The sequence below is a fragment of the Oryctolagus cuniculus genome, chromosome X (assembly GCF_051225735.1).
Source record: "Oryctolagus cuniculus isolate XC-2025 breed Fujian yellow rabbit chromosome X, ASM5122573v1, whole genome shotgun sequence".
NCBI lineage: Eukaryota > Metazoa > Chordata > Mammalia > Lagomorpha > Leporidae > Oryctolagus > Oryctolagus cuniculus.
In genome coordinates, this window is record NC_142888.1 from 38,555,193 (window position 1) to 38,579,699 (window position 24,507).

The 24,507-nt window shown below is 42.5% G+C and overlaps 2 protein-coding genes across 2 annotated transcripts in view; one reads left to right on the forward strand and one right to left on the reverse strand.

Moving 5' to 3' along the window:
- The window catches only part of APEX2 (apurinic/apyrimidinic endodeoxyribonuclease 2), a 48,642-nt gene that overhangs the window by 8,663 nt on the left and 15,472 nt on the right, over positions 1 to 24,507 (forward strand). The window lies entirely within an intron of this gene.
- ALAS2 (5'-aminolevulinate synthase 2) lies at positions 614 to 23,148 on the reverse strand. The gene is made up of 11 exons (XM_002720030.5): positions 23,113 to 23,148; positions 18,075 to 18,270; positions 17,320 to 17,442; positions 16,473 to 16,583; positions 14,001 to 14,223; positions 13,264 to 13,448; positions 10,112 to 10,291; positions 7,412 to 7,576; positions 6,578 to 6,846; positions 3,906 to 4,068; positions 614 to 899 (listed from the first exon to the last, which is right to left on the reverse strand). Exons 2-11 carry the CDS (start codon positions 18,253 to 18,255, stop codon positions 736 to 738), a joined length of 1,764 nt encoding a protein of 587 aa, XP_002720076.1. The 5' UTR covers positions 18,256 to 18,270; positions 23,113 to 23,148; the 3' UTR covers positions 614 to 735.

The following is a 24,507-nucleotide window of genomic DNA, read 5'->3' on the forward strand; positions in this document are numbered from 1 at the left end:
CTCAGCCCTCTGAGTTGATAGTCAGGGCCTGGAGTCACACTCGTCTCAGAAGATTGCCTCTTTGCCAAGTAATATTAATTCTTCCAAGTGTGTTATTGTCAATTTTGCCCATGTGCTGTGACCTGGAAAGTTTGGGAACATTGCTTTGAACATGTTGCTTGCTAGAGCCACACTTCTTGTCTTATCTTGGAAACTGGGCTGGTGATAGCTATTCTATAAGATCTTGTGGGTGGGAAGAAGGCTAACAGATGAGGAAGATATTTGTTCCCCTTCTGGAAATTACCTCCTCAGTTTTGGGGAGCCACTTCTTCCCTCCAGGCAGTTTGCTTAGGGCTGACTGTCTCCAGGCTTCAGGGCCTACCTTGGACCTAAGTGTCCAGGTAGGGTCAATCTCTGGATTTTTGTTGGGACTAATGGTAAAAAGCCATTTCAGGTAAATCTGCCAAGTGTCTTGGCTGTTTGGGCAATTCACTGTATAATCAGTGGTCATTCCCTTCCCCTTCTCTGTCAGTAAAACGGGGGTGGTCAGGCCAAAAAGTGAGCTATAGTCTACTGTTTGAGGGAGTCAGATGTGTAGTTGCCTGTCCGCTGTCCAGGAAAAGGCTACAGATGCTGCAGTTTGCTCTTTATTTTCAGACTCAAGTCAGCTAGAGGCACACAGCAAAGCAGAGGACAGGAGGAGGCCCAGCTTTAAGTGAATTACAAGTGAAGGAGGAATATGAGGCAGCTGGCTTCTCAGGCGTAAGTGGTGACGTATTGTGGCCCCATGTTCCCAAAGTAGGAGCGTTCCCACTCACTCATGAGCTCGAAGTGCACAGGACGGTGACAGAAATTGCAGGCAGCCACAGACACATCCTGAAGGGGCAGCCCCACCTCGTTCCAAGCTACCAGTAGCTTCTCTGTAGGTTGTGGGAAGAAAGGGGAGAGAAAAAACTGATTAGGTCTTCTAAATCCCCAGATGTACCAAGATACTGATCCTTCAACCTTTTGAGTTACCTCAAAACTGAAAGTAGTATCTTTGCTCCAGCGTGTGCTCTGAGTGCTACCATTTGTGGGTACTGGTCTGTGTAAAAGACTGGGAAGGATTCCTTGACACAATTTGAAGCTATACTGGCCTGTCTGGCACCTCACACTATCTCAGTACAGGACATACTGTGGATGAAGTGAACCTGTCACCTTGGAAACTCCTAGCCTGGTGAGGAAGATGACACAGATAGTCATCATACTGTGTCATCAGTGCTATGACAAGGGAACCTGAGGATGGGAACTCAGAGGACCCACTGCAGGAAGTGCCTTTTCTATGCTTATGCTCTTGGTGATCTCATATACTGATGATTCTGAAATTCTCATCTCTGTCCCAGACCTTTTGCTTGATTTCCTGACTTGTTTATAAGTGGCCCTCCTGTATCTCTAGCTTAACACAAGCACAACTGAGCTACTCATGTCTCTACCCTCTAAACCTGCTTTACTTTCAGCTCTCCCCATATCAGTTGATGGCAATTCCAGTTCAGTCCAAAACTGCTAGAGCCATCTTTATTGCTCTCTTCCTTACCCCATATATCAGCAAATACCATTCGCTCTACCTTCAAAATTGGGCCACTTAGCATCTCAATGGCTGTGATCAAATCTGAGCTGAAATATTGCAGCAGCCCCCTGTTGTGTTTGCCTGCTTCTCTTCTTGCTCCCTTTGTTCTCTTCATTGTGTTCTCAACATAGAAGTCTGAGCAATTCTGTTAAAACTAAGTCAGATAGCTACTCCCTTGAGTTTGGTTTTGTTCTCATCACTCTGATTCCACTAAAACTTTCATTGGGCTAATTGTGAATTATGGAAAAAAAAAAACTAAGTCAGATATGTCAGTCTTCTGTTCAGATCCTTCCAAAGGCTTTCACTAAAAGCCACAATCTCCAATAACTTAGTTACTCTATAATCTGGCCCCACATTGCCTCTCTCTGCTCAATTTTTCTTTCAGTTGTTTACACCACTCCATGTATACTCATCTTGCTGTTCCTCAAATATAAAAGGAATTCAGAGTCTTCCCTGCCTTAGGTTGTTCCCACTACCTGGTTGCCCTTCACTTAGATATCTGCCCAGCTAACTTCTTTACCTCTTTCAGATCTTCGCTTAAGTGTGACCTCAGTGGATCTCTACCCTTGCCACTGTAATACTGTAACCTTCTTCCAACCTAACCCCTGCCTCCAGTGCTTACTGTCCCCCTTATTCTGCTTTATATTTTTTTCCATTGTACTTAGAAGAAATATGTGACTTGCTATTATTTGGTTGAGTTTTTGATGTGTCTGCTAATGTTCATGTGTTGGGAGCTTGGGCCTCAATGTGGCAACGTGGGAGCTGATGGAACCTTTATGAGTGGAGCCTAGTGGGAGAGCTTAGGTCATTAAGCATGCTCCCCTTGGAAAGAAATACTGGTCTCCTGAAGTGAGTGCTCACAAGAATGAGTTATTAAGCTTGAACTTGACCCTTGAATCAGTCTCTCTCTCTCTCTCTTTCTCTCTCTCTTTCTCTCTCGCCCTCTCTGATTTTCTGTTTTGAGATGTGATAATTTCCTCCCATTGTAATCCACCATTACAATTTGCAATGAGGTCATGCAGTCAAAGGGAGCCCTGACCAGAGCCTGCTCCTTGCCATTTGGATTTTCAGCATCTAGAACTGTGAGCCAAATAAATCTCTTTCATTTATAAAATTAATTTGTTTCAGGTATTTCATTATAGCAATGAAAAACTCATGTATTATTTACTTTGCTTATTTTTAAAAATACTTTTTGACTATTTCCATTAGAATCTAAGCTCCAGTGGGTAACAATTTTGTGTCTTGTTTGTTTACTCTTGGGTTCCCAGCACCTAGAATAGTGTCTAGCACATAGCGTGTATTTGATAAATATTTATTGAAATAATGAATGAAAGGCTTCCTAAGTTAAGTTGAGAAGTTGAAGAGGAGTGAGTCAACACGTGTTGTCAACACGGCCTTCTCGCCTGTCCATAGGTCATTCCTCATGGCATTCCCTTATTCTGGAAGGAGGTTACTGACCATATCCATGTACAAGGGCTTCCTCACCCACAGTGCCTCTCCAATTTCAGCCTTCTTAGCCTTTCTAGCTGTAAATGAGCACTCTGTAACTATAACACTACAATGTATCACACTGAACCAGTACCCTCTGCTAAACTATTGCCTGCCTACATGTCTTTCATCTGTGGGCCTGGAATGAGAAGCTTCCCTATGCCTGGCCGTGGGCTGAAAACTGCACCCAAGAATTCAGTAAACTTTAGGTGAAAGGCTAAATTAATAGCTTTCAGGGTAAAACTTGAACTCTGCAAGCCTCTCAATCCAGTCCCTGTCTTTCACTGTCTTTGCAGACTTCATGGATTAACACTTCTCTCCCCACTATATACTGACTATCCTGCATTCCAGTTATACCTGATTATTGTCCTTAATATACCTCAAGCTGCTTCTTAACTCTACTCCTTGCTTTTCATAATGCTGTGTACTCTGCTAAGAATACCTCTTCTACACCCTCTTTTTGTGGCTCAATACTGCTTACCTTGCAAGACTCAGCTCAGGTAACATGTCAAGTAGGAAGCCTATCTTGAATCCTGCAGGCTGGGCCAGGCCCCCCCCCCTCTGCTCCCACAACTCCCCAGTGCGCTTTGTTTAGTTTTGATAACTGCTTCCTGTTATTGTTTGTGCCTGCCATGGTCTCCCCAACTAAATGGAGCTCCTAAAAATTTAGGAATCTGTTTCTCATTCATTTGTGACCCTAATATACAGATTGGCATGCAGTAGGTGTTCCAGAAATATATTTTTTTAATTGAGTGTCATCTTTCCTCTCAATTTCCTCAGCTCCTGGATGAGGGCTGGGGAAGTACTGTAGGCACCCATATTGTGGACTTACCAACAAAGTCTTCCATCATCTGAGGGCTGTGGTGTGGGGAGGGTGCCAGGCGCAGCAGTTCCTCACCCCGGGGGACAGTTGGGTAGTTGATGGCCTGCACATAGATACCATGCTTGGAGAGTAGGAGGTCACAGATCTTGCTGTTGAGTGCTGCATCACCCACCTAGGCTCAAGAGAAAGGCTGTTAGTAACCTGTCACCCCTCATCCTGCGATCCCTAGTTCCATTAAGTGGGTAAAGGGGGCCGGCACCATGGTGCACTAGGCTAATCCTCTGTCTGCGGCGCCAGTACCCCGGGTTCTAGTCCCGGTTAGGGCGCTGGATTCTGTCCTGGTTGCTCCTCTTCCACTCCAGCTCTCTGCTATGGCCCGGGAAGGCAGTGGAGAATGGCCCAAGTGCTTGGGCCCTGCACCTGCATGGGAGACCAGGAGGAAGCACCTGGCTCCTGGCTTCAGATTGGCGCAGTGCGCTGGCTGTAGCAGCTATTTGGGGGGTGAACCAACGGAAGGAAGACCTTTCTCTCTGTCTCTCTCTCTCACTGTCTAACTCTGCCTGTCCAAAAAAAAAAAAAAAAAAAAAAAAAAAAAAAAAAAAAAAAAGTGGGTAAAGGGAACCAGATTGAGGAATAACACTGAATTTGGGGGACATATCATTCAAAAGGCCCTTAGTGGCATTTCCAGAATTTCTATCAAAGAGGAACTCAGAGCTAACAATTAGGTTTGAAGGGAGTGAGGTGGAGGTGGCGCCAGCAGCCTTATCTTGATGCTGATTTCAGAATAAGCACACCAGTTTTACTTAGCTAGTAGGTGAATGTGAGGGTAGTTCTAAGTGAAAAGACAAATTCCCCAGGTTACTTCTGTGTGCATCATTGGCTTGATTCAGATAACGGGAATTTTAAAATTCAGTCTGGGGCCCAAGCATATGGGCCATCTTCCCCTTCTTTCCCAGGTGCATTAACAGGGAGCTGGTTTGGAAGTGGAACAGCCAGGACTCAGACAGGTGCCCATATGGGATGTTGGCACTGAAGGTAGCGGCTTAGCCTACTACTCCACAGTGCCAGCCCTAAAATTCAGTCTTTCAAGGGGATATTGGGGGGCCGGTATGGTGGCGTAGTGGGTAAAGCTGCTGCCTGCATTGCCGGCATCCCATATGGGCGCCGGTTCAAATCTCAGCTGCTCTAAATTCCGATTCAGCTCTCTGCTGTGGCCTGGGAAAGCAGTAGAAGATGGCCCAAGTCCTTGGGCGCCTGCACGCATGTGGGAGACTCAGAAGAAGCTCCTGGCTCCTGGCTTCAGATTGGCACAGCTCTGGCCATTGCGGCCAACTGGGAAATGAACCAGCAGATGGAAGACCTCTCTCTCTCTTTCTCTGCCTCGCCTTCTCTCTCTGTGTAACTCTGACTTTCAAGTAAAATAAATAAATCTTTTTTTTTTTTTTTAAAAAGGGGGTGGTATTGGGCTGGCCTGAGGATCAGTCAAAATAGTTAGCTGTCCATGTCCTCTGGTTCTACATCCCTGGATTCAACCAACTGCAGATAAAAATGTTTTTAAAAATGCCTCTGTACTGAATATTCCCTAAACAATGTAATTAGGCAACTAATTACCTAACATTGACATTGTATTAGGTATTATAAATAATCTAGAGATGATCCAAAGTACATGGGAGAATTGTGTAGGTTATATACAAATACTTTGGCATTTTTTGTATGGGACTTGATCATCCTTGTAGCATGGTATCCCTTGGATACTGAGGGATGACAATATTTCTTTCTCATCTATAAAATTGTCACCAAAAGTGTCTTTCCCACACCCTATTTACTAATTAGCACAAATAGATGTTATTTATGAAAGAATGAGCAGTTCATTTTTAAAGCCAGTAAATACCCAAACATAGTTAAACATGGTGATCCAAAATAGCATCTAGGCTTGTGGCTTTTAATTTTATCTTTCTGACCTCAATTCTCAGTAAGAAATGCATTTATACCATCACTGTACATATACATGTATACCAACATATACATATATGTAAAACTGAAAATTTCTCACAAAATGATACCCTTACAATGTGTGATAGTCTCCAACTTTTTCTATTCTATTTTTAAAAAATTCATTATAGAGAGATCTCCCATCCACTAGTCATTCCTCAAATGTCCATAATGGCTGAGGCTGGGTAGGGCCAAAGTCAGGAGCTAGGAATGCAATCCAGGTCTCCTGTGTTAGATTTCAGAAAACCGATTACTTCAACATCCCCACTGCCTCCCAAGATCTGCATTAGCATGAAGCTGGAATAAGAAGCCTGAGTCAGTGATTGAACCCAGGCATTCTGATATAGGATATGGGCATCTTAACTGCTAGGCTACATGCTGAGCCCTATATTTTTTAATGCTAGTCATAACTTGCTAAACTGATTTTATGGCCCACTAATAATCGTGAGCCACAGTGTGAAAAAAAAAAACCTGAAATATAGGCTATAACTACTCAATGTAGTGAGGGTCTGGGCACAGTCTAATAAACACAAAGTAATAGGTTGTACAAAAGGAAAAAAGATTGGTTAATCCAGAATAGGTGGTTAATAGGAAAACCAAGAGTTGACAGGAGCAATCAGTTTGCTGGACATGGGAAGGCTTCCAGAAGAGATAGGTGGGGAGTGCAGTGGACAAGGTGGGGCTCTCACCCGGATGGGAATGATGTGGCTGGGGCAGGGGATGACAGGAAGACCCCTATCCATTAGTAGCTGGCGCATGTGCTTGACGTTACGCTGGTGGGCTCGTCTTAGGGCTTGGCCCTCCTCTCCCTTGAGCAGCCGCACAGATTCCAGTGCCCCAGAGAGCACCATGGGGGGCAGTGAGGTGGTGAAGATGAAGCCTGCAGCATAGGAACGCACTGTGTCCACCAAGTCACGGGTGCTGGCGATGTAACCACCCACACAACCAAAGGCCTTGCCTAGAGACAGAAAAGAACAACATGTCCAGAACCCATAATTAGTCCCTAGAAGAACAGGTTCATGCCCCCAGGTAACACAAGGAATTGCACCAGAAGCTGGAACTCTGGTCTCCCTTCCCAGCCCTCTTTTCATCTCTCTTGTCCATGACGAAGCAGGCAGGGCTGATAATTCTGCTGCTTTGTGATAGAACTTTTGAGTCCTGCCATGTGCAGTGACTTGATAGGCAGGAGCTAGGCGGGGACTTTTAGCTGGTTAAGGCCAGGAGTGGCGCTAAGATGAAGCTTGGAGTTAGGATGGGGGAAGAGTTTGGAACTATGTCTCCACTTACTCAGGTCTAACCTGGCTATTTGGCCCAGCCTCAGGGATCTTTTCAAAACACCCTCTCAGACTTTCTCAGCAACTCTGCAGTGGGAAGGAAGTAGAGGGAAGCAATCTAGGAGAGTCACTTGGGGCTGTGAATTCTACCCAAACAGCTCCCGCAGCTTTGGGGAAGAGAAACAAAAGGTTCTTGCAGGGGCCTCCTCTCTGGATTGTATCTAAGAGTTGTCCAAGGCATTCACTCACCAAGAGTTCCAGAGATTATGTCGATCTTGTGCATAATTCCATCACGCTCCCCAATCCCAGCGCCCCGGGACCCATACAATCCTACAGCATGGACTTCATCCACAAAGGTCAGGGCACCGTGCTGATGGGCCACGTCACACAACTCCTCCAGAGGACAGATGGCACCTGAACAAAGCCAGGGGATAAGTCGGAGGTTATAACCCTTCCCCAGATCCATCTCCTGTGTGGAATTTCCCATCCATACCTGATTTGGATTGGAAAAAGGTGTTGTAGAGAGGAAGAGGGTGTGCCCCCTCACTTGGTACTATTAGAAACCTTTTTGTGTACATCAACTGCCTGTACCCACTTCAGCCCAAACTGCATGTGTGTGTTTTCCCCAGCCTGAGATCAAGTCTTGGTTCTCTTTCTATTTTTACTTCATTCTGACTATGTTTGTCCTCTTCTGCTATTTTTCTGGTCTCTGCCTCATTTATATTTTTTTTCCTTGCAAGTCTGTGCATTTCCATATAGAGTTGGCACTACCCTGTATAATGTCTTTTTTTAAGTAAATTGAAAAAAGTCACCTTTTGTGCTAGCTATTTCAGTCCTATTGTAGACCTCACTCCCTTGGTCAGGTGCTAGCAATATCTTTATTTTCACTGCCTCCCCTTCTGTCTTTCTGGTTTTCTAGCACTCTCTTTTTTTGTGCCATTTCCATATTTTTCTATGTCTCTATTTTTTCTGTCGCTACCTTTTTTCCTCTCCTTTCCCCTTCTCCCCTCCCTTTCTCTCTTCTTTTTCTTTCTTTCTCAGTTTCCTCCCCCACTTCTCTCCTCTCTCCTCCTGTTCCTTCCCTTTCCCTTCCCTTCCCCCTTCTCTCTCATTATTGTTGGCCTCTATGACTATCTCTCTGCTCTTGAATGCCTTTCTCTGTACCCTTGTGTCTCCTTCTGAATTTCCTTGTGCCTCTATATTTTCTGTGTCTCTGGGGGAGTGTGTTTTCTCTTGTCTCTATCAATGTAGTTCCCTGAAGGCTCCCTCTTACAGACTCAGTCTCAATATATCAAATGAAGGCAAATTAGAACTAATTTCTATGTATGCCTCCATTTTCCAACCATATTTTCAATGTTTTCTAGACTTTGTCCATACTGACAGTCATTTATAAGATCATCAAATAGCTGTGAATCTCATATATAGATTGTGTGAGCACTCTGCATACAAGAACACATGCATTGAGCCATTCCTCATCATTCTATGCTCCCTGGAAACTTCTGAGGTGCAGGGAGTTGGAATGCTGATGAAATATCTTTAGGTGGAATCAGGGGCACCAGGACAGGATTAAAGAATTAAAGAGTAATTGATAGGACAACATGAGGGGAGCCACATACAGGTGATCGGTTCTGAGTCAAAAAAGACAGATGGTTCAAGCATCATTTCCATGGGAGGAAGTCAACTCACTAGTATTGACAGTTTAGGCAGAATTTCTATTAAAAAATAAGGAATTATTTATTCGCAAATGTAAGGAGGTAGAATGTCCCCAGTGTGGTTTGCAATTGAAGAATAATTAATTTGAATAGTCTAAGTTTTAGAACTATATGAAAAGGATAGTTTTACTTTATCACTAGTTGTAGAAATACAGAAGTAGGCATGATAGTAAGTTCTGTATATATATTAACTCATTTAGCTTTTACAGCTATTCTATAATTATTACCTCCATTTTACAAATAAGGCAACTGAGGCACAGAGAAATTAAGAAACTTAACCAAATTAGTACATTGGCATGATGAGATCTGAAATTGGATAGTCTGGTGTCTTAGCCCTGTGTATGATTCCAGTGGCACTTACTTTAGCTAACACAGGGAAGACTATGGACTCTGTTTTTTTTTTTCAGTTGCAAAAGTGAAAAGTTGAAATAAAATGAGCAGCTCTTCACTTAAATAAATCCAGAGAAGGGAGTGCCTAAAACACATGACTTCTACTCAATAGGGCCAGCAACAGAAAGCTTTGGGGTTATTTCAGTTGGGAGAAGAAAAGATATAGAAAACTAAAACTCACTTATTTTTACTGAAGCATAATAAATGGAATGGTTTCCATCATGTCTGGTTCTTACAAGTTGATATTTTACCTTGAGAAAATTGAAGCTGAGAGAACTAAACAGTTACCCAAGATCATCTAGGCAGTAAATGTGAAAGGTTGGATTTGAATTAAGGTCTGACTTAAAAACCTGTTTTGGTTCCAGTGCTTCATACTGGACCTTGAAAGACTCCTAGATAATGTTTTGTGAAATTTTCCTTTGTAGAAACCAGATACTAGTGTGATTGATTTGCACATCATTTCTAATGGACAGAGTATAGTGCAAGGAATTGGAGTTATATGCCATATGGTGCAAACACTCACTTTGCTGAGCTACCTAAGACAAATTGGATTCTGTCTGAACTTTAATTTCTTTGTCTATAAGGTAAGCGTAATAGCTGCTTCTATCCCTTGGCATTTACTAGCTGTATGGACTTGGGCAAGTTATTCCAATTGTTCATATCTCAGTTTCCTCATAAAAAAAATCATGGCACCTAACTCATTGAAGATTAAGAAGATTAATCTGATTAAAATTCTAATAATTATGCATGGAACATAAGAGGTACTCCATGAATTTTAGCTGTTACATTATCAGCATGGTTTTTATGAGACATATATTAATAAGCATACACTCACACATATACATACCATCCATGGAGTGAACAGTCTCAAAGGCCACAATTTTAGGTGTCTTAGGATTGGATTTCTCTAGAAGTTTCTTCAAGTGGTCAGGGTCATTGTGCCTGAAGACAAACTTGGCTGCTCCACTGTTGCGGATACCTTGGATCATGGAAGCATGGTTGCCTGCATCTGAATAAATCTCGCAACCTGAAGAATCAGATGCATAATCCTTAAACTTCTGTCTCAGTGATCCCACTTCAACCTTCAAGTATGACCTGAAAGGGGAAAAGGGACAGCCCTCTCTTCCCTTTAAGGCTCTGCTGTGCTCCTTTTTCTTGTAGAAGTCTTTGTGACAACTCTTCCTCCCTTGGAAGAATTCCTCAGTCATAAAATTCTGACCTCTATACCTTCCAGTCATTTCTAATCCTGATATTGTCTCGGCTATCTTGAAGTGAGGGAAAATTTAATTTCCTAGGAATTTTTTAGAATTTCTTGAGGATAGGGCCCTTGTTCCTTCTCCCTGACACATAAGATCAAGACTTGGAAAGGGATCTTTCCTAGGATGTGCTTGTTGATTTGCCTTTGATCTAGATTAAATTCTACCTCTTTCAGGTGCATACATCTGCTGATAGTTACAGATATGGATACTCACCAGGAATTCAGTTTTGGAATCCTAGGATTGAGGCATGTCAGAACTGGAAGAGCAGTTAGTAAACATGGGATCCAGTTCCTTTGCTGTTCAGGTGAGAAAGTTAAGGTCCAGAGAAGAGAAGGCCTTTCTCTAGAAACTGAGAAATGCAGGGTTTTCTACTAGGCAATGCTGGAAGGACAGGTGGAGGTGGTATATTGGTGGATGCAGTTGATTCCTGGTCCCCAACACTTCACTGACATCAAGGAACTATGGCTTTCATGAGAGTAAGGAATAGCATCTACTTGAGAAAATGAGCCATGGCTTCCTGAAGGAAGGAACATTCTTTTTTAGACTCTCTGTGTCTGGTACCTAGAATAAGGCTAAGTACACAGTAGATGGAAAGTAAGCATTTTTTGAATGCATGGTTGAATAAACAAGTGACTTGATTTATGTGAGTGAATCAGTGTATGAATGATTATATTATTGCATGAGTGAGTGAGAAGAGTGCTATCAAAAGATAAGGCTGGAGAGATATATGAAAGCCAGATTTATGAGAGCTGTAGAAGCCATGATAAGCAATTTGCATTTAGTACTGTGGGCAATGTGGGTCCATTAAAAGGTTTTGACCAGGGGAGTGACAAAGTTAGATTTTACATTTTTTTTGACAGGCACAGTGGACAGTGAAAGAGAGAAAGGTCTTCCTTTACTGTTGGTTCACCCTCTAATGGCCACTGCAGCTGGCGTGCTGTGGCTGGCACACCACGCTGATCCGAAGCCAGGAGCCAGGTGCTTCTCCTGGTCTCCCATGCAGGTGCAGGGCCCAAGGACTTGGGTCATCCTCCACTGCACTCCTGGGCCACAGCAGAGAGCTGAACTGGAAGAGGAGCAACCAGGACAGAATCCAGCGCCCCAACTGGGACTAGAACCCAATGTGCCGGCGCCACAGGTGGAGGATTAGCCTATTGAGCCACAGCACTGGCCAGATTTTACATTTTAAAAACATGCTTCTGACTGCTGGGGACAATAGATTGTAGGAAGGCAAAGGTGAAATCAAGAAAATGATGTTGGTCTAGGCTAAGATGGTATCAGCAGAGATGGAAAGAAATTAGATTTTAATGGCTGAGGGGGAATTGACTGAATAAAAACCTGCCAAAGATGTTGGGTTTACTTGAGGATTTTGGGTGACCTTAGAAAAGTTTTCTAAGAAGTGGGGGTGATATTTTTTCATGTGCTGAAGAATCAGGAAGTGAGCAATAAGGTAACAAGTGTGAAGATGTCTCTCAAGCACTTTGTCTGTTATAAGGTAACATCAGGTAAATATCTAGCAAGTAAGAGACTCAGAGCTCACAGCTTTAGCCTACTACAACTACAAAATGTGTTATAAGGAAGAGAAAAATAGGACAGTAGATAAAAGGTGACGGGGTTGGAAAAAATGTTTTTTAAGATTCAAGAGATTAAAACATATTTAAAGATATGGAGAAGCTGAAGATAAGGAGAGAGCTGGTAGATTAGGTTCTTAAGGAGGGAGAGGGGAATGGGACATTGAGCATCAGTGGAAAAGGGGCACCTCTTCCAATATAACAGGAGAGAAGGAATGGGGAACAGGAGGGGTTTCTTGTGAGTTTGTAGGTACTTTGCAGCTAGGAGTTGAGGACATTGATGTCTGGGATCTTCTGTTTTCAGAATGAGGTGAAGTCTTCTGTTGAGGGGGATAGTGAGGAGGTATAGGAAGGCTGAGGAGAATGGGAGTTTGGTAAAACTTCCCAGTGGCTTGGAGAGCTGACCCAGGAAACAAGATTGCCAGAAAGCACAGAGGACCCAGTAGAAGCTGGGGAATGTGAATCTTTGCTGTCTTTTATCAGAGCAATTGTATGAGTCCAAAATTGACTAGGAAAAGTGGGAAGCTATCATTAGGGGTTGGGGCTGTGATGAAAGGATAACATAATAATGTCCTGCAGTGAGGACATTATTAGCTGGAGAATGGGACAGTGGGAAGATGGGATCCAGCATGCAGATGAATGAGTTGGCTTTAGGCAGGAAAGATATGCCTTCAATTGTAGAAGGAGGGAATGTGAAAATGCCAGTGAATAATCAAATAAGTTCATTGGATTGGTGGGAATAAAGTTCCTTTCTTGTGGCTTTGCTTTCTTTAATAAATAGAATATGAGGTTATTTGCGAAGAGTGAAGGAGGAGGTAGTCAGAGATTTTAGAAGAGGGAAGAAGTTTCAAAAAAGCTTCTGTGAAGACATAAAAGGACTTTTTAATAAGTGTTAAGGGCTGAGTCGAGTTTGGGAGGTGATGAATTTATGTTACCATTCTTTGAAGTTGGGTGATATTATACTGTCCAGTAGTGGTACTCAGCTTAGGCTCACCAAGGCAGAAAGCAGAGGGATATAATTATCCAGTGTTGAGGATATGCAAAGTGGGAAAGAAAGAAGAGCAATGGGAGGAAAAACTCAGATTAGAGGGGAGGAGCAAAGGTGGCAATGAGACTAGATGCCTTGTTGCAACATATAGCCCTGAACAAAGATCAGGCCTCAGGCTTACCTGGCAGGATCTTAGCCAAGGTGAAAAGAGTGGAATCATTGGCCACAAAGCAGGAGGAGAAAAGCAGGGCTGAATCCTTCTGGTGCAGCTCAGCCAGCTCCTGCTCAAGCTCCACATGGAATTTACTGGTGCCTGAGATGTTACGGGTGCCACCAGCTCCTGCTCCATGACGGTTCAGGGTGTCCCTGGCCAGGAAAAAAAAAACAGAGAGGAGAAAAAGCAGAAAAAAATCTTGTTAGTATCTGAGGAACAAGGTATTTTTCCCTTCCTTGGTAAAGTTCAATGTGATCTAATAATCCTCTATTAATTGTGTCCTATGTGACAAAGTAGAGGGAAGAATGGGAAGGATAGGGACACATGAACCTTCCTTTTAGGGCTAGAAGCACTCAAGAATGGAAGAAGAACTGGGTGGAACTTGAGCAGTTTGGAAGGCATAAAGGAAGTTACACACCATCTTCAGCAATACCCATTCTCCAGCTAGATTAAGAACTCACACAGAGTAGGACCTGTTAGGTTTCCCATCCTTCTCCTTCATAGCACTGGACACTCAAGGCTTTAGAAAACATGTGTTAACTGTCTCAGTTCATATCTGAGGATTAGATAAGCTGCAGGATCTTGGACAAAAGGGGTGACAATGGAACTCAGGATTCCAAAGTTCTGCCTTTTCCTTTCATCTGTGGCTTCAGATCCTTTCTGGATGTGCCCACATAGCTCATGGCCCAGACTCTATTACTCACTGTGTGGCCTGCAAGACCCGAGGATGTCGACTCATGCCCAGGTAGTCATTACTGCACCAGACAGACACATCCTTTGAGGCCACAGACACCTCAGAGAAGTGTTGGGCAAAGGGGTATGCATCAGCCCAGCGGTTCACAGTCTTGAACACACGATAGGTGTGGTCCTGTTTCTTTTCCATGATCTTGTCCCTGAAAAACTGGTCATAACCAAAGGCTTGGTTTCCTGTAGGAGATGAGGATGAAAAGAATTCATTTCAAATCTCTTTCTGACTAATCTGTATTGTATCCATGCTGTTGAGTTTTGAGTTTTCTAATGTTCTTTCCATGTATTCATTTATTTACTCTGTCATTGATTTACTGTTAACTCTGTACTACTTCATTCAATGATCACTCACTCAGTCATTCGCTCAATATTCATTCACACATTCACTCAGGCTTCCTATGCTTGGCATGGCCATCTCACTCTTCCCCAGGTTAGTATGGAAGCATTCTGACTAGAGTTACTACTTTCAGTTTCAGTGGAAGCAATGTTGATAGCTCTAATTTCTGGGTCTAGTTATGTTAGTTGTGTGACTTTGAGCAAGTAGTGAGTCCTCTCTTAGTTTTAGTGTCTTCATCTGTTGAAAGGGGCTTAATACCTTCCTTGCACAGTTGTGAGCATCTGATAACAAACAGCACATAATGTACCTGAGCTAACGTCTGGCGCATAGTAATTGTATTATTACTATTTTAGTCTTGGCAGTAGGAGTAATAATAACAGAAGCTAATGTTTAATTATATTATTATAGGTAACATTTAATGAGTTTCTAATACATGCAAGATTCTCTCCCAGGAACTTTATCAATATTATTTTATTTATTTCTCACGACAACTCTGTATGGAAAGTTCTATTAGTATCCTCATTTTGCAAATGAGATAACTGGGGCATAAAGAGAGCAGATAACTTGACCAAGGTCATGCATCAGGTAAATATCTAGCAAGTAAGAGACTCAGAGCTCACTCCTTTAGCCTACTACAACTACAAAATGTGTCAATTCTATTTTCAGGATAAATTGAAATAATATATTCCAAAGGGTTTATTACACTCTAGAGCTCTATACATGAGACATCATTGTTGCACACAGCAACTTATGTGGCTTTTGAGGAGTGGGGTAGTAATTGGTAACATCCTTGCTGTAGGGGTGTTTGTAATTATGCATCAAGAATTTTAAAAATGCACATCCTGACATACCTAGAGAATTATTTGCAGCATATTTAACAGACAAATATTGATATCCAGAACTTATTTAAAAAAAAAAAAACCTTCTGAAAACATCAGGAAAATTTCCAGCCTCGTAGAAAAATGGGCAAAGAATTGAACAGACAGTTCAGTAAATGTAGAAAGATATTTAATCACATATCATATTGATAGACTTAAAAGTTTGATAATACATCTGTAATAAAAATATTAGGAAGCAAGTATTGAAAAGTGAGACACACACACACACACACGTAGATAAAGGGAGAGGGGGAGACAGAGAGAGAGAGACAGAGAGAGAGATCTCCAAGGAATATTGTTCAGTGAGGAAAAAAGAGGGTTGCAGAGTAGTATATTATGGTAAGATTTCAAGGTTAAAAAAACTAAGAACGATAATACTCTGTGTTTTCGTTGTTTATGTGTTTATAAAACCAACATATGCTCTAAATTAAAATAATACAAAAATTGAGGACAACAATGTAAATTATATATACTCGATTAACTTACCAATGTTGCATCCTTACCATAGAAAATAGTTCAACCACTAATAATCATTGTGCAGCTTTAAGTTTAAGACATGGAAAGATGTTCACAATGTATTATTAAGTGAACAAAATATCATAACATACTCTGAGTAGAATAAGATCATGTATGTGTGGTGATGAGAGCAGAGGGGGGTTGTGTATATTTTAGCCATAGGAAAATACTTGGGGGGAAATATAACAAAAAGAACAAAAAGTTAATGTTGTATAGTGGAACTCTGAGTGCTTTAAATTTTACTCTATGCTTTCCTGTACTTGTTGAAAACTATTTTACAATAATTTGTATTTCTTTTGTATTTACAAAATAAAGCAGATTTTATTATGACAAATGAATATGAACACATATAAGAGAGGAGAAAAGGCTCTCTGAGGGTGAGTTTTTGAGGGAAGCATGGAGAAGAAATAATGGGAGTAAGCCTAATATTTGTTGACATCTCATAACAAGCTGGAAACAGTTCCATAAACATAATTTTATTTTCTCATGATACCCTCTTGAGGTAGGTATTAAAAACCCACTGAAGAAAAATGACTTACTTGCCAAAGCACACAGATCCTGCAAGTTCAGCATTAAAACTTCAATTCAGATTCCCTTCAAACCCAAAGCTCTTTCATACCATTTCCTCTGCTGTGCCAGATGCCTTTCAGCACTCCTTCCCTATTCCAACCCTTTTATTGCAACCATAGCAAACTCACCAGGCATATTGTTTTGAATCAAGTGTGTGACCTTCCCTGAAATCTGCTCTGGCTCCTGGGGACTGGAGAATGGCTTCCTCAGGCTGGTTGAGGCCAAGGAATGGGGCAGGTCTGAGAGGGAGTGTAGAATTCATTGGCCATAAGGAGACAGGGAAAAAAAAAAGAAACATATATTGTCCTGTTTAAGCTCAATGCAATGTATGAAAATTCAGATTTATAAAGTAGAAAAGCCTATTAAAGAGAAAGAAGAGGTCCTACTCATCTCCCCAGTTGGCAAGACCTATAGTGTCAGGAAATATGACTTCATACTTCTCCCAACTATGATTTTTCCTTAGGTAAGGTAATGGGCATCCGTCCTGAGTCTAGCACTTGGGAGGTAGATACAGGGAAGTGTACCTTATTATTCTTTTCTGAACATTGTTAAATTTCAATTTTGAAATTTTTGTTCTTAATGATATCGCATCTCTCAAGTGGGATTAAGTTGAGTTTACTCAGGGTTCTCTGCCTTTCTAAGGGCTATATCTACCCTTAACCTTTGCTCTTTTATGCAAGTTTAGATTGTTATAAAATTGCTTAAATATGGAAGCTCAGCCTGTTGGGATCCATTTAGCTATCTGGGAAAGAGGAGGCAAAACTCTAGAGGGTTCAAAAGTTACATATGTGTGTTTGGAAGGGTATAATGCAGTGCACAGTCTAAGGTGTTGCCTACTATGCTACCTGGAAAAGATTGGACTTCCCATTATGGGATTCATACTGGCTGTCCTTGTATTAACCTAGTTTAGGACTATGATGAGGTGGATTCATGCATTAGGAGTAGAAAATGGATAAGGTAGAACTTGACTCCAACCTGTCTTGAAAGCCTTCACATCCTCCTGGACTTCTGGGGCTGCTTTCTGCACGATCTTGCTCTTCCCATCCTGGAGTTCTGACAACATGAAGGGACAGTGGCCTTTGGCCCAAGATGAAGAGTCTATGCAAAGATAAGAAATTAGTTGTGGGTACATTTCTAGTCACAAGTTTAGTTTAACAATGATTACTGAGACTTACAATGGAGACACAGAGATAGAGTTTAGTCTCTGTGCTAGAGGGTTCTCCTGAGCTGGTGAGAATAGCACACACTGAAGACATGTTGTGTGAAGTGTTGGGATGTAAGAGAGGACAGGGGCTACAGAAGTCTAGAAGAGGCAGGGGACATGACCCAGAATCAGAATGGGACAAGCTGGAGTTTTTGGGCATCACAGAGGAGATGATGCTCAAGTTCTGTGTTGAATGAGAAATATGAGTTACTCTGGCATAGAGTATTAGAGAGAATAGTCTGGCAGGAGCAAAGGCACAGAATCTTGAAACTATAGGGTTGATTTGGGCATTTTTAAGTAGTTTCAGCATGGTTAGTGTGTAGTATATGAGGGGTATGGGATTGAAGCTCTTTCTAGAAATTCTGGGAGAAGACAGATGCTGGGTAAATATTTAGACCACTTTATTCTGCCTTGATACTTTTCACATGAACTCTCCAAATTGTTAGGCAGTGATAGCCAGTATGATTTGAAACCTTGTCTTGAGGGCCCAAATATTCTTCCCTTTTTACCAGTGGCCTCTTCTTACTTTCTCCAGCTTTGGTTGCTTTAAGGTGGATCTGAGAACATGCTGGTCCTTGGGCAGCCAGGATGGGGCAGCGTCCAATACCAAACAGGAACTGATGAGCTTTAGTCACCTTACGCAGGAGGCCTGTGGGACTCTGGGCAAGCACCGGGCAACATCGTAGCAACATGGCTGCTGCCACCATCTTGAGCCCGAAGTCCTGCAGAAGACATGGAGGGGATGAGATTGGATTATGATGGCCTGACCAAAAGCAAAGGATCATTCTTGTGTTTGATCCTTTGTCTCTAGCTCCCCATCCAAAGCTTGCTGCCCTTAGAGATACCTTTACTATTCTTTCAAAGAAAGAACTTCTTTCCCAATATTAAAATGTAGCATTAGGGTATCAGAGAGAAAGAAATAGGAAACTGACCATGAGGCAAACTGGTGAAGGAAAGAGTTTGAACTGGAGGTCAGAAAGCCTGGCTTCTGACTCAGACTCTGCTACCCACTCCTTCTGTGATGGTGAGGATCACCAAAGTGTTTGTGTAAGGCAGAACGAGAGTTGACAAACCACCAACCCGTGAGGCCAAGAGTCTAAGAATATTGACTTCGGCCAAGTGAAGATTCAGCCTGCTAGTGCAAACAGATGCCATTTGCCAGAACCTCTGAGGCTTATCCAGGGTGTTTCCTAATCAAACTTAGCCAGAGATGGAGAAGGAGCTTGAGACCACAGGGACCAGCCTCAGGAAGTCCAGGGAACAGGAAAAAAGGGTAAGTAGGGACTGCCGACTCTCTGTCCCCAGATGGTATTTTTCAGCCTGTGGATTTGCTTCTGGTTTTTGGATAAGCACAGATAGATAAAGGAGGAGGTGAAAGCAGGGCCCAATGGAGCTGGAAGACAAGACACAAAAACATATTCTGTGGGTCACTGAAAGAGGAAAAGGAGAGGAAGTGGACAGAGAGGAGATCAAGAAAAGAGAAACCAAATTGCATATAGGTGCTCAAGAAATAGCTGTTGAATTTGGGAGTGAATAAATGAATGAACAGGTACTCTGATGGAGGAACGAAAAGGAGAGTAGTGCAAGAGTAGTCAGAAGGAAATAAAATTTCGAAAAAATAAAAGGAGGAAAGTGTAGGGAACAAAGGTATGGTGGTGGTAGAATCAGAAAAACAGAAATTGAAGGAGAGAAAGAGGTCAAAACAGAGGGAAAGGATACAGGATAGAGATGCAAACAGATGTGAAGAGGAGGAATGACACAAACTGAGAACAAGAAGATGATGAGAAATATAGAAGGATGGGGAAAGAGACTTAGTTAAGAGGGAAGGCATGGGAGACTAGCCAGTGCAGCAGGAGAAGCAGGGACAGAAGGACACAAAAGGGACATGAGGAAAGATCCAAGAGCCTGGAGGCTCATACAAAGAGTCATAAAAACAAGAGCAGGAGAGAAGAATCCTGCAGGGACAGAGTCAGTCAGACACAAAAATGAAGGAGAAATGCTGCCTTAGGGTGGGCTAAGCAGAGAAGTTAGGGAGAGACAGACAGAAGGGCAGAGGGAGTAGAATAAATGATTAGGTCAAAGGATAGAGACTGAGAGGTGGCTACAGGGAAGGATGAGGGTTGGGAGGAGAGGGGGCTGAGAGTTTCCAAGAGAAAGACAACTGGAGAAAGCAAGAGAGAAAAACAGATTTAAATAAAAAGGGCAAGTTGGAGAGCCAGAATCAGAGGGTGAAACAAGATAAAGGATAGAATAATGGGAACACATGGGAAGACTAAGACCCTGGAACAGCCTTAGAAAGCTACTGAGTAGATGCTAACAGTACCCTCAGTGTATAGAGCCTTATGTTGGGAGGGACAGGTGAACAGGAGGAGCTTGTGACCTTGTCCTCATATGGCAACCTCCTTCTTTCCTTAATCTCATAGGGCAAGTCCTCTCCCCTGCCTCGCAAAGCAGTCTCCTTCCCATGTTCTATACCAGAGCATTCCTACCCCCCTCCCCAACTCTCACAGCTTTCCATAGCAGCCTGGGTTGGTATGTAAACTGGGGGCATGTTGGTCTTGAAATTGGCAGAGGTAGAAAGGTTGTTGAAAGGATACATGAAATAACCCATGTTAAGCCTTTAGGATAGTTCCTGGCACAGAGTAAGTTTTCAATAAATGTAGATGTTAGGTTTTCTTATTTAAATTCCAACCCCCTAACTGGATGATCTTGAAGAAGTTACTTCCCCTCCCTGAGTCTTGGCTTTCATCAGTTGTCAAATAAAAAGTAATTATGCCTACTTTACATGATAGGTAATGGATTGGATCCAGTGCCTACCTCATATCTAGAATTACAAGTTTCCCACCCCTGCCTGCCTGTGAAGGCTGAAGCGCTGGGAGATGAGCCTGCAAACCACAGATAAAGCTCCCAGAGTTTATCATCTTTGGGGTCTGACCACTCCCTAAGCTGAGACTAGGGTGTGGGAGAGAAGAGGAGCCCCTTCCTGGAATCATGTCTGAGCATCTGGCTGGGGCTGGCTCTGGCCCTGGTACTGGTGGTAAAAGAGCTGGATACCCAGGAACAGACAGGCAAGGCAGATGGCCATTTTCCATTATCCTGTACATTCCTTCCACCCAACAGCAAGACTTACATGACAACGACATTGAGGAATATCCCAAGATTAGAGGCAAAGTCCAATCCTGCCTTGGGATGGTAGCAGATTAAGCCCCACCTTTCATATATAAAAATAATAAGAGTTTAATATGCTCACCACCTCTAAGAGACTTTTGGTGATGATAATATGCTCAGGGTCCTGGGGAATATAGACTGCTTCTTGGAATTTGTTGTGTTCTCAAGTTCTTTCAAGCTGCAGTTCCGATTTCTCTTGTTCTGATATTCCTTTCCTGGAATTTGTCCTGCCTCACTTGCCTAGCCCTCATTATGACCCATAACCTTGAGTCAAAGTACCTTGGAATCTATTTCATTCTATCCTACTACTTGCCAAGAGACTGGAGTGAGTAAAATTGAATCAAGGAAGCATTTTAGGTAATTAGAGTATTAAGAACATAAAGTCTGGAACCAGACTACTTAGGTTCGAATCAGGCCTTGCTCCACCACTTGCTAACTTTGGGACCTTAGAAAAGTCACTTCCCTGCTCTATATCTTATTTATGTAAATTGTAGATAATAACAAGGACTATCTACTTTACAGGGATGTGTGAGGATTCAGTCATATAATCCATAGAAAGTGTTTTTAGAAGAGTACCTATCCCAGGATAAATACTGAACAAGTATCAGCCAGTGTTTTTATTTTCTCCACTTTCTATAAAGTACAGCCAAGGTCAGTCACATCTAGGCCAGTTCTAGAAAGCTGAAGACCTGATTCCTGTCTCAATCCTGTTACAACTTAGTGTGTTAACTTACAGTACTTGCCCTCTCTGGGTCTTAGTTTCTCTGCAGACAGGGGATTAGATAATTCCATAGATCCCGTCCAGTTCTGATAATCAAATACTCACAGATCCCTCACTGTGCCAGGCTCTGTTGTAAATGCTTCACATTCTTCAACTTATTTAATCCTCATGACAACCTTGTTATGAGAAAACCAAGGACCCCCAATATTATGTAACTTATCCATGTCAAAGAGCTAAGAATCGGAAAAAGAAGGGTTTGAACCTAGGCAGTCTTGTTCCAGAGACTGTGCATCCATGATTCAAATGTTACTGCACATTTTCTTGATTAAAGACCTGATCCAGATATTTATCCCTTGTGCTTTGTTAACTTAGGTCAATTTCCAGGACATTTGCCTTTTGTGACCAATGCCTTTACCAATGGAACAGATTAGGTACTATTGAACATTCATTCATTCATTCATCCCCCCATTTAGCAACTTATGTACCCACTGTGTGGTAATCCTTGCCAGGGGTCCGTTTAAAACAATGTTTTCAGCCAAAGAAATGATGGTGAAATTTTAGGTCTTAGGAAGTGCCCTGCACCTTTAATATGCTTCCTTATGTCAGCAACTAATCCACAGTACCAGAGCCAACTTCAACTCTACCCCAGCAGAGAACCAAAAACTATTCGATACAGCATTCCTTGCTCCTCTGTCTCCCTTTTGTGCCCTGCTTTGCATGAATCAATTAAGTCTGGAGGGGAAATGGTCACTTCCCTTCAGGAGTCATAGGCATCAGGTCTTACTTCCTTCTTAGCACCCTCAACCCACCATCTTTTGGCAGATGGTAAGAAACAAAGATCAAGTCATGCTAAAAAAGACATACAGATTTTTTAAATACCTGGAATCAGACGTTCTGAGAAACAGAAAAATTTGGAAGACCACAAAATAAAAATGAGAAAAGTTGTGGGAATCATAGACCAAGCCCTCTTTTTCAGAGGATGAAAAGCTGAAGTTTTCGCAGCAACTTAGGGTGAGAATACAAATCTGTTGCCTTTTTTGCATAATGACACAACATTCCTCTTCCACCTCCCCCCTTATTTTTGTCAATTTTGTCTCTCGACTTCCCAAGTCTTTCATGACTCAATTCTTCATTCCCATGCCTCCTACATCCCCTCAGTTTTCCCTTCCTAGCTCTGGTCCCTAGGTTCTGACCCTCTGCTGCTAGCTGGACAAAGAGGAGTCAAAGGTAGGAGGGATGGAGAATTGCAGGAAGACATATTAAGACACCTTTCTCAATTGAGAAGCAGAAGAGAGAGAGAAAGAAATACTAGAGACACAAACTGAGGAAAGAGAAAAGAGGAGGGAGAGAGGGGGCGTAGAGAAAGAGAAATTTAGGAGCAAAGGTAGAGAACTCAGAAGAAGGAAAAATAGAGCAAGCGAGAGTGTTAGTGATGAAGTGAGTGGTTTTGAAAACTTAACAAAAGACAGAAAAGGGGAAAAGAGAAAATGCTGGAAAACAAGAAATGGCAGGGAGAGATGGGGGGGGGGAGGAGCAAACACCAAAATGACAAAGAGACAGGTGGTAAGAAACAGACAAAGGGAAAGATCTGGTCAGACCAGAGATTCAGTGTGAGGGGTCCCTGAACAGGGCAGACGGACCAGATAGAGGGCACCAGGCTGAAAGGAGCTCTTACCTGTTGCCCTGCACTGAGGACGAACGAACCACGGGTGGGTGTTGTGGGTTAGGATCTGGCATTTATCCCTTCCCTGCCTCAGCTCCACCCACCCTGCCTTCTGTTGCCCAGGCCTTGCATTGGCCCCTAAGGTATCTCAGGCCTCTGCTGGAGATAAAACATAAAGGAGTCCCCTTTCACCTCCCCCTTCCTCAGCTATGGCTTTTCCCTCTATTTTCTTTCTCTTATCCCTCTGGAGTGGTAAAATGGGCTCAACAGAGCTTCGGAATTGGACCCTCCATACAGACCAAGGGGGCCTTGAGCAAAACTACCTCTCTGACCCTAAATCTCCTCAACCATAATAGGAGGGCAATAAAACCCAGAAGCTACTGTAGCACAAGTGGGAAGGGCTCTGGAGTCAGACCATAAAATACAGTGTTTGCTTCCCCAGAATTTACATCCCAGGCTGTTGTAACAATTCAATAACATTACTAGTAGGAAACACTCAACTCAGTGCTTACTCTGCACAAGAGCCTTTTCTGTGTGTTTTACATGGATTAATTTAGCCTTCTAAAGACCTTAAGAGATAGACACTGTTATCCCCATGAAGAAATTGAGGCTCAGAAAGGTGGAGCAACTTACTGATAATTATCCATCTAGAAAATATAGCACCCGACTATAAACTTAATGTAGTCTTGTGCCAAAACTCACCCACTTCTTTCCCTTTCAGGATATGCAGTTAAAGTTTGAAGTTCTCTGTCTTCTATTACCTTTTTCCTATCTCTTTTATTAACTGTCTTCTGCTGCTTCACTCCTCAATTCTAAGGCAGCAAGACTATATTTTATCTGTGGAGAAAGAGTATCATCATTAATATTACATTTACAAAAAGGACATCATGGGGGCTGGAGCTGTGGCACAGCAGGTTAAAGACTGGGCCAGCAGCTCTGGCATCCCTTATGGGCACCAGTTCGAGTCCCGGTTACTCTACTTCCTATCCAACTCCCTGCTAATGTGCCTGGGAAAGCAGCAGAGGATGACCCAAGTCCTTGGGTCCCTGCACCCATGTGAGAGAGACCTGGAAGAAGCTCCTGGCTTCTGGCTTTGGATCAGCTCAGCTCCAGCCTTTGTGACCATTTGGAGGTACTTTTGCGGCCATCTGGGGAGTAAACCAGAAGATGGAAGACCCCTCTCTCTCGGTCTTTACCTCTCTCTAATAACTCTGTCTTTCAAATAAATGAAATAAATCTTTAAAAAAGGACATTATAAGCTACATATTGATCTACAATTTCCTTTTTTTCTGTTCAGCCACATGTCAGTATTCCACAGAAGACTTCCCATATTAATTCATTCTGTGTAGTGCAGTTATAATATTACTAAATCTGAATGCAGTATAATTTATTTAAACATTACCTTAT

Bases quoted from the DNA above. Each gene is read 5' to 3' on its own strand.
- ALAS2 (XM_002720030.5), bottom strand. From the start codon at position 18,255: ATGGTGGCAGCAGCCATGTTGCTACGATGTTGCCCGGTGCTTGCCCAG. The intron at 17,443-18,074 runs GTAAGAAGAGGC...ATCTTTGCATAG, and splicing joins AGCAACCAAAGCTGGAGAAA to ACTCTTCATCTTGGGCCAAA. The intron at 16,584-17,319 runs GTTGGAGTCAAG...ACTCCCTCTCAG, and splicing joins TGTGAAGGCTTTCAAGACAG to ACCTGCCCCATTCCTTGGCC.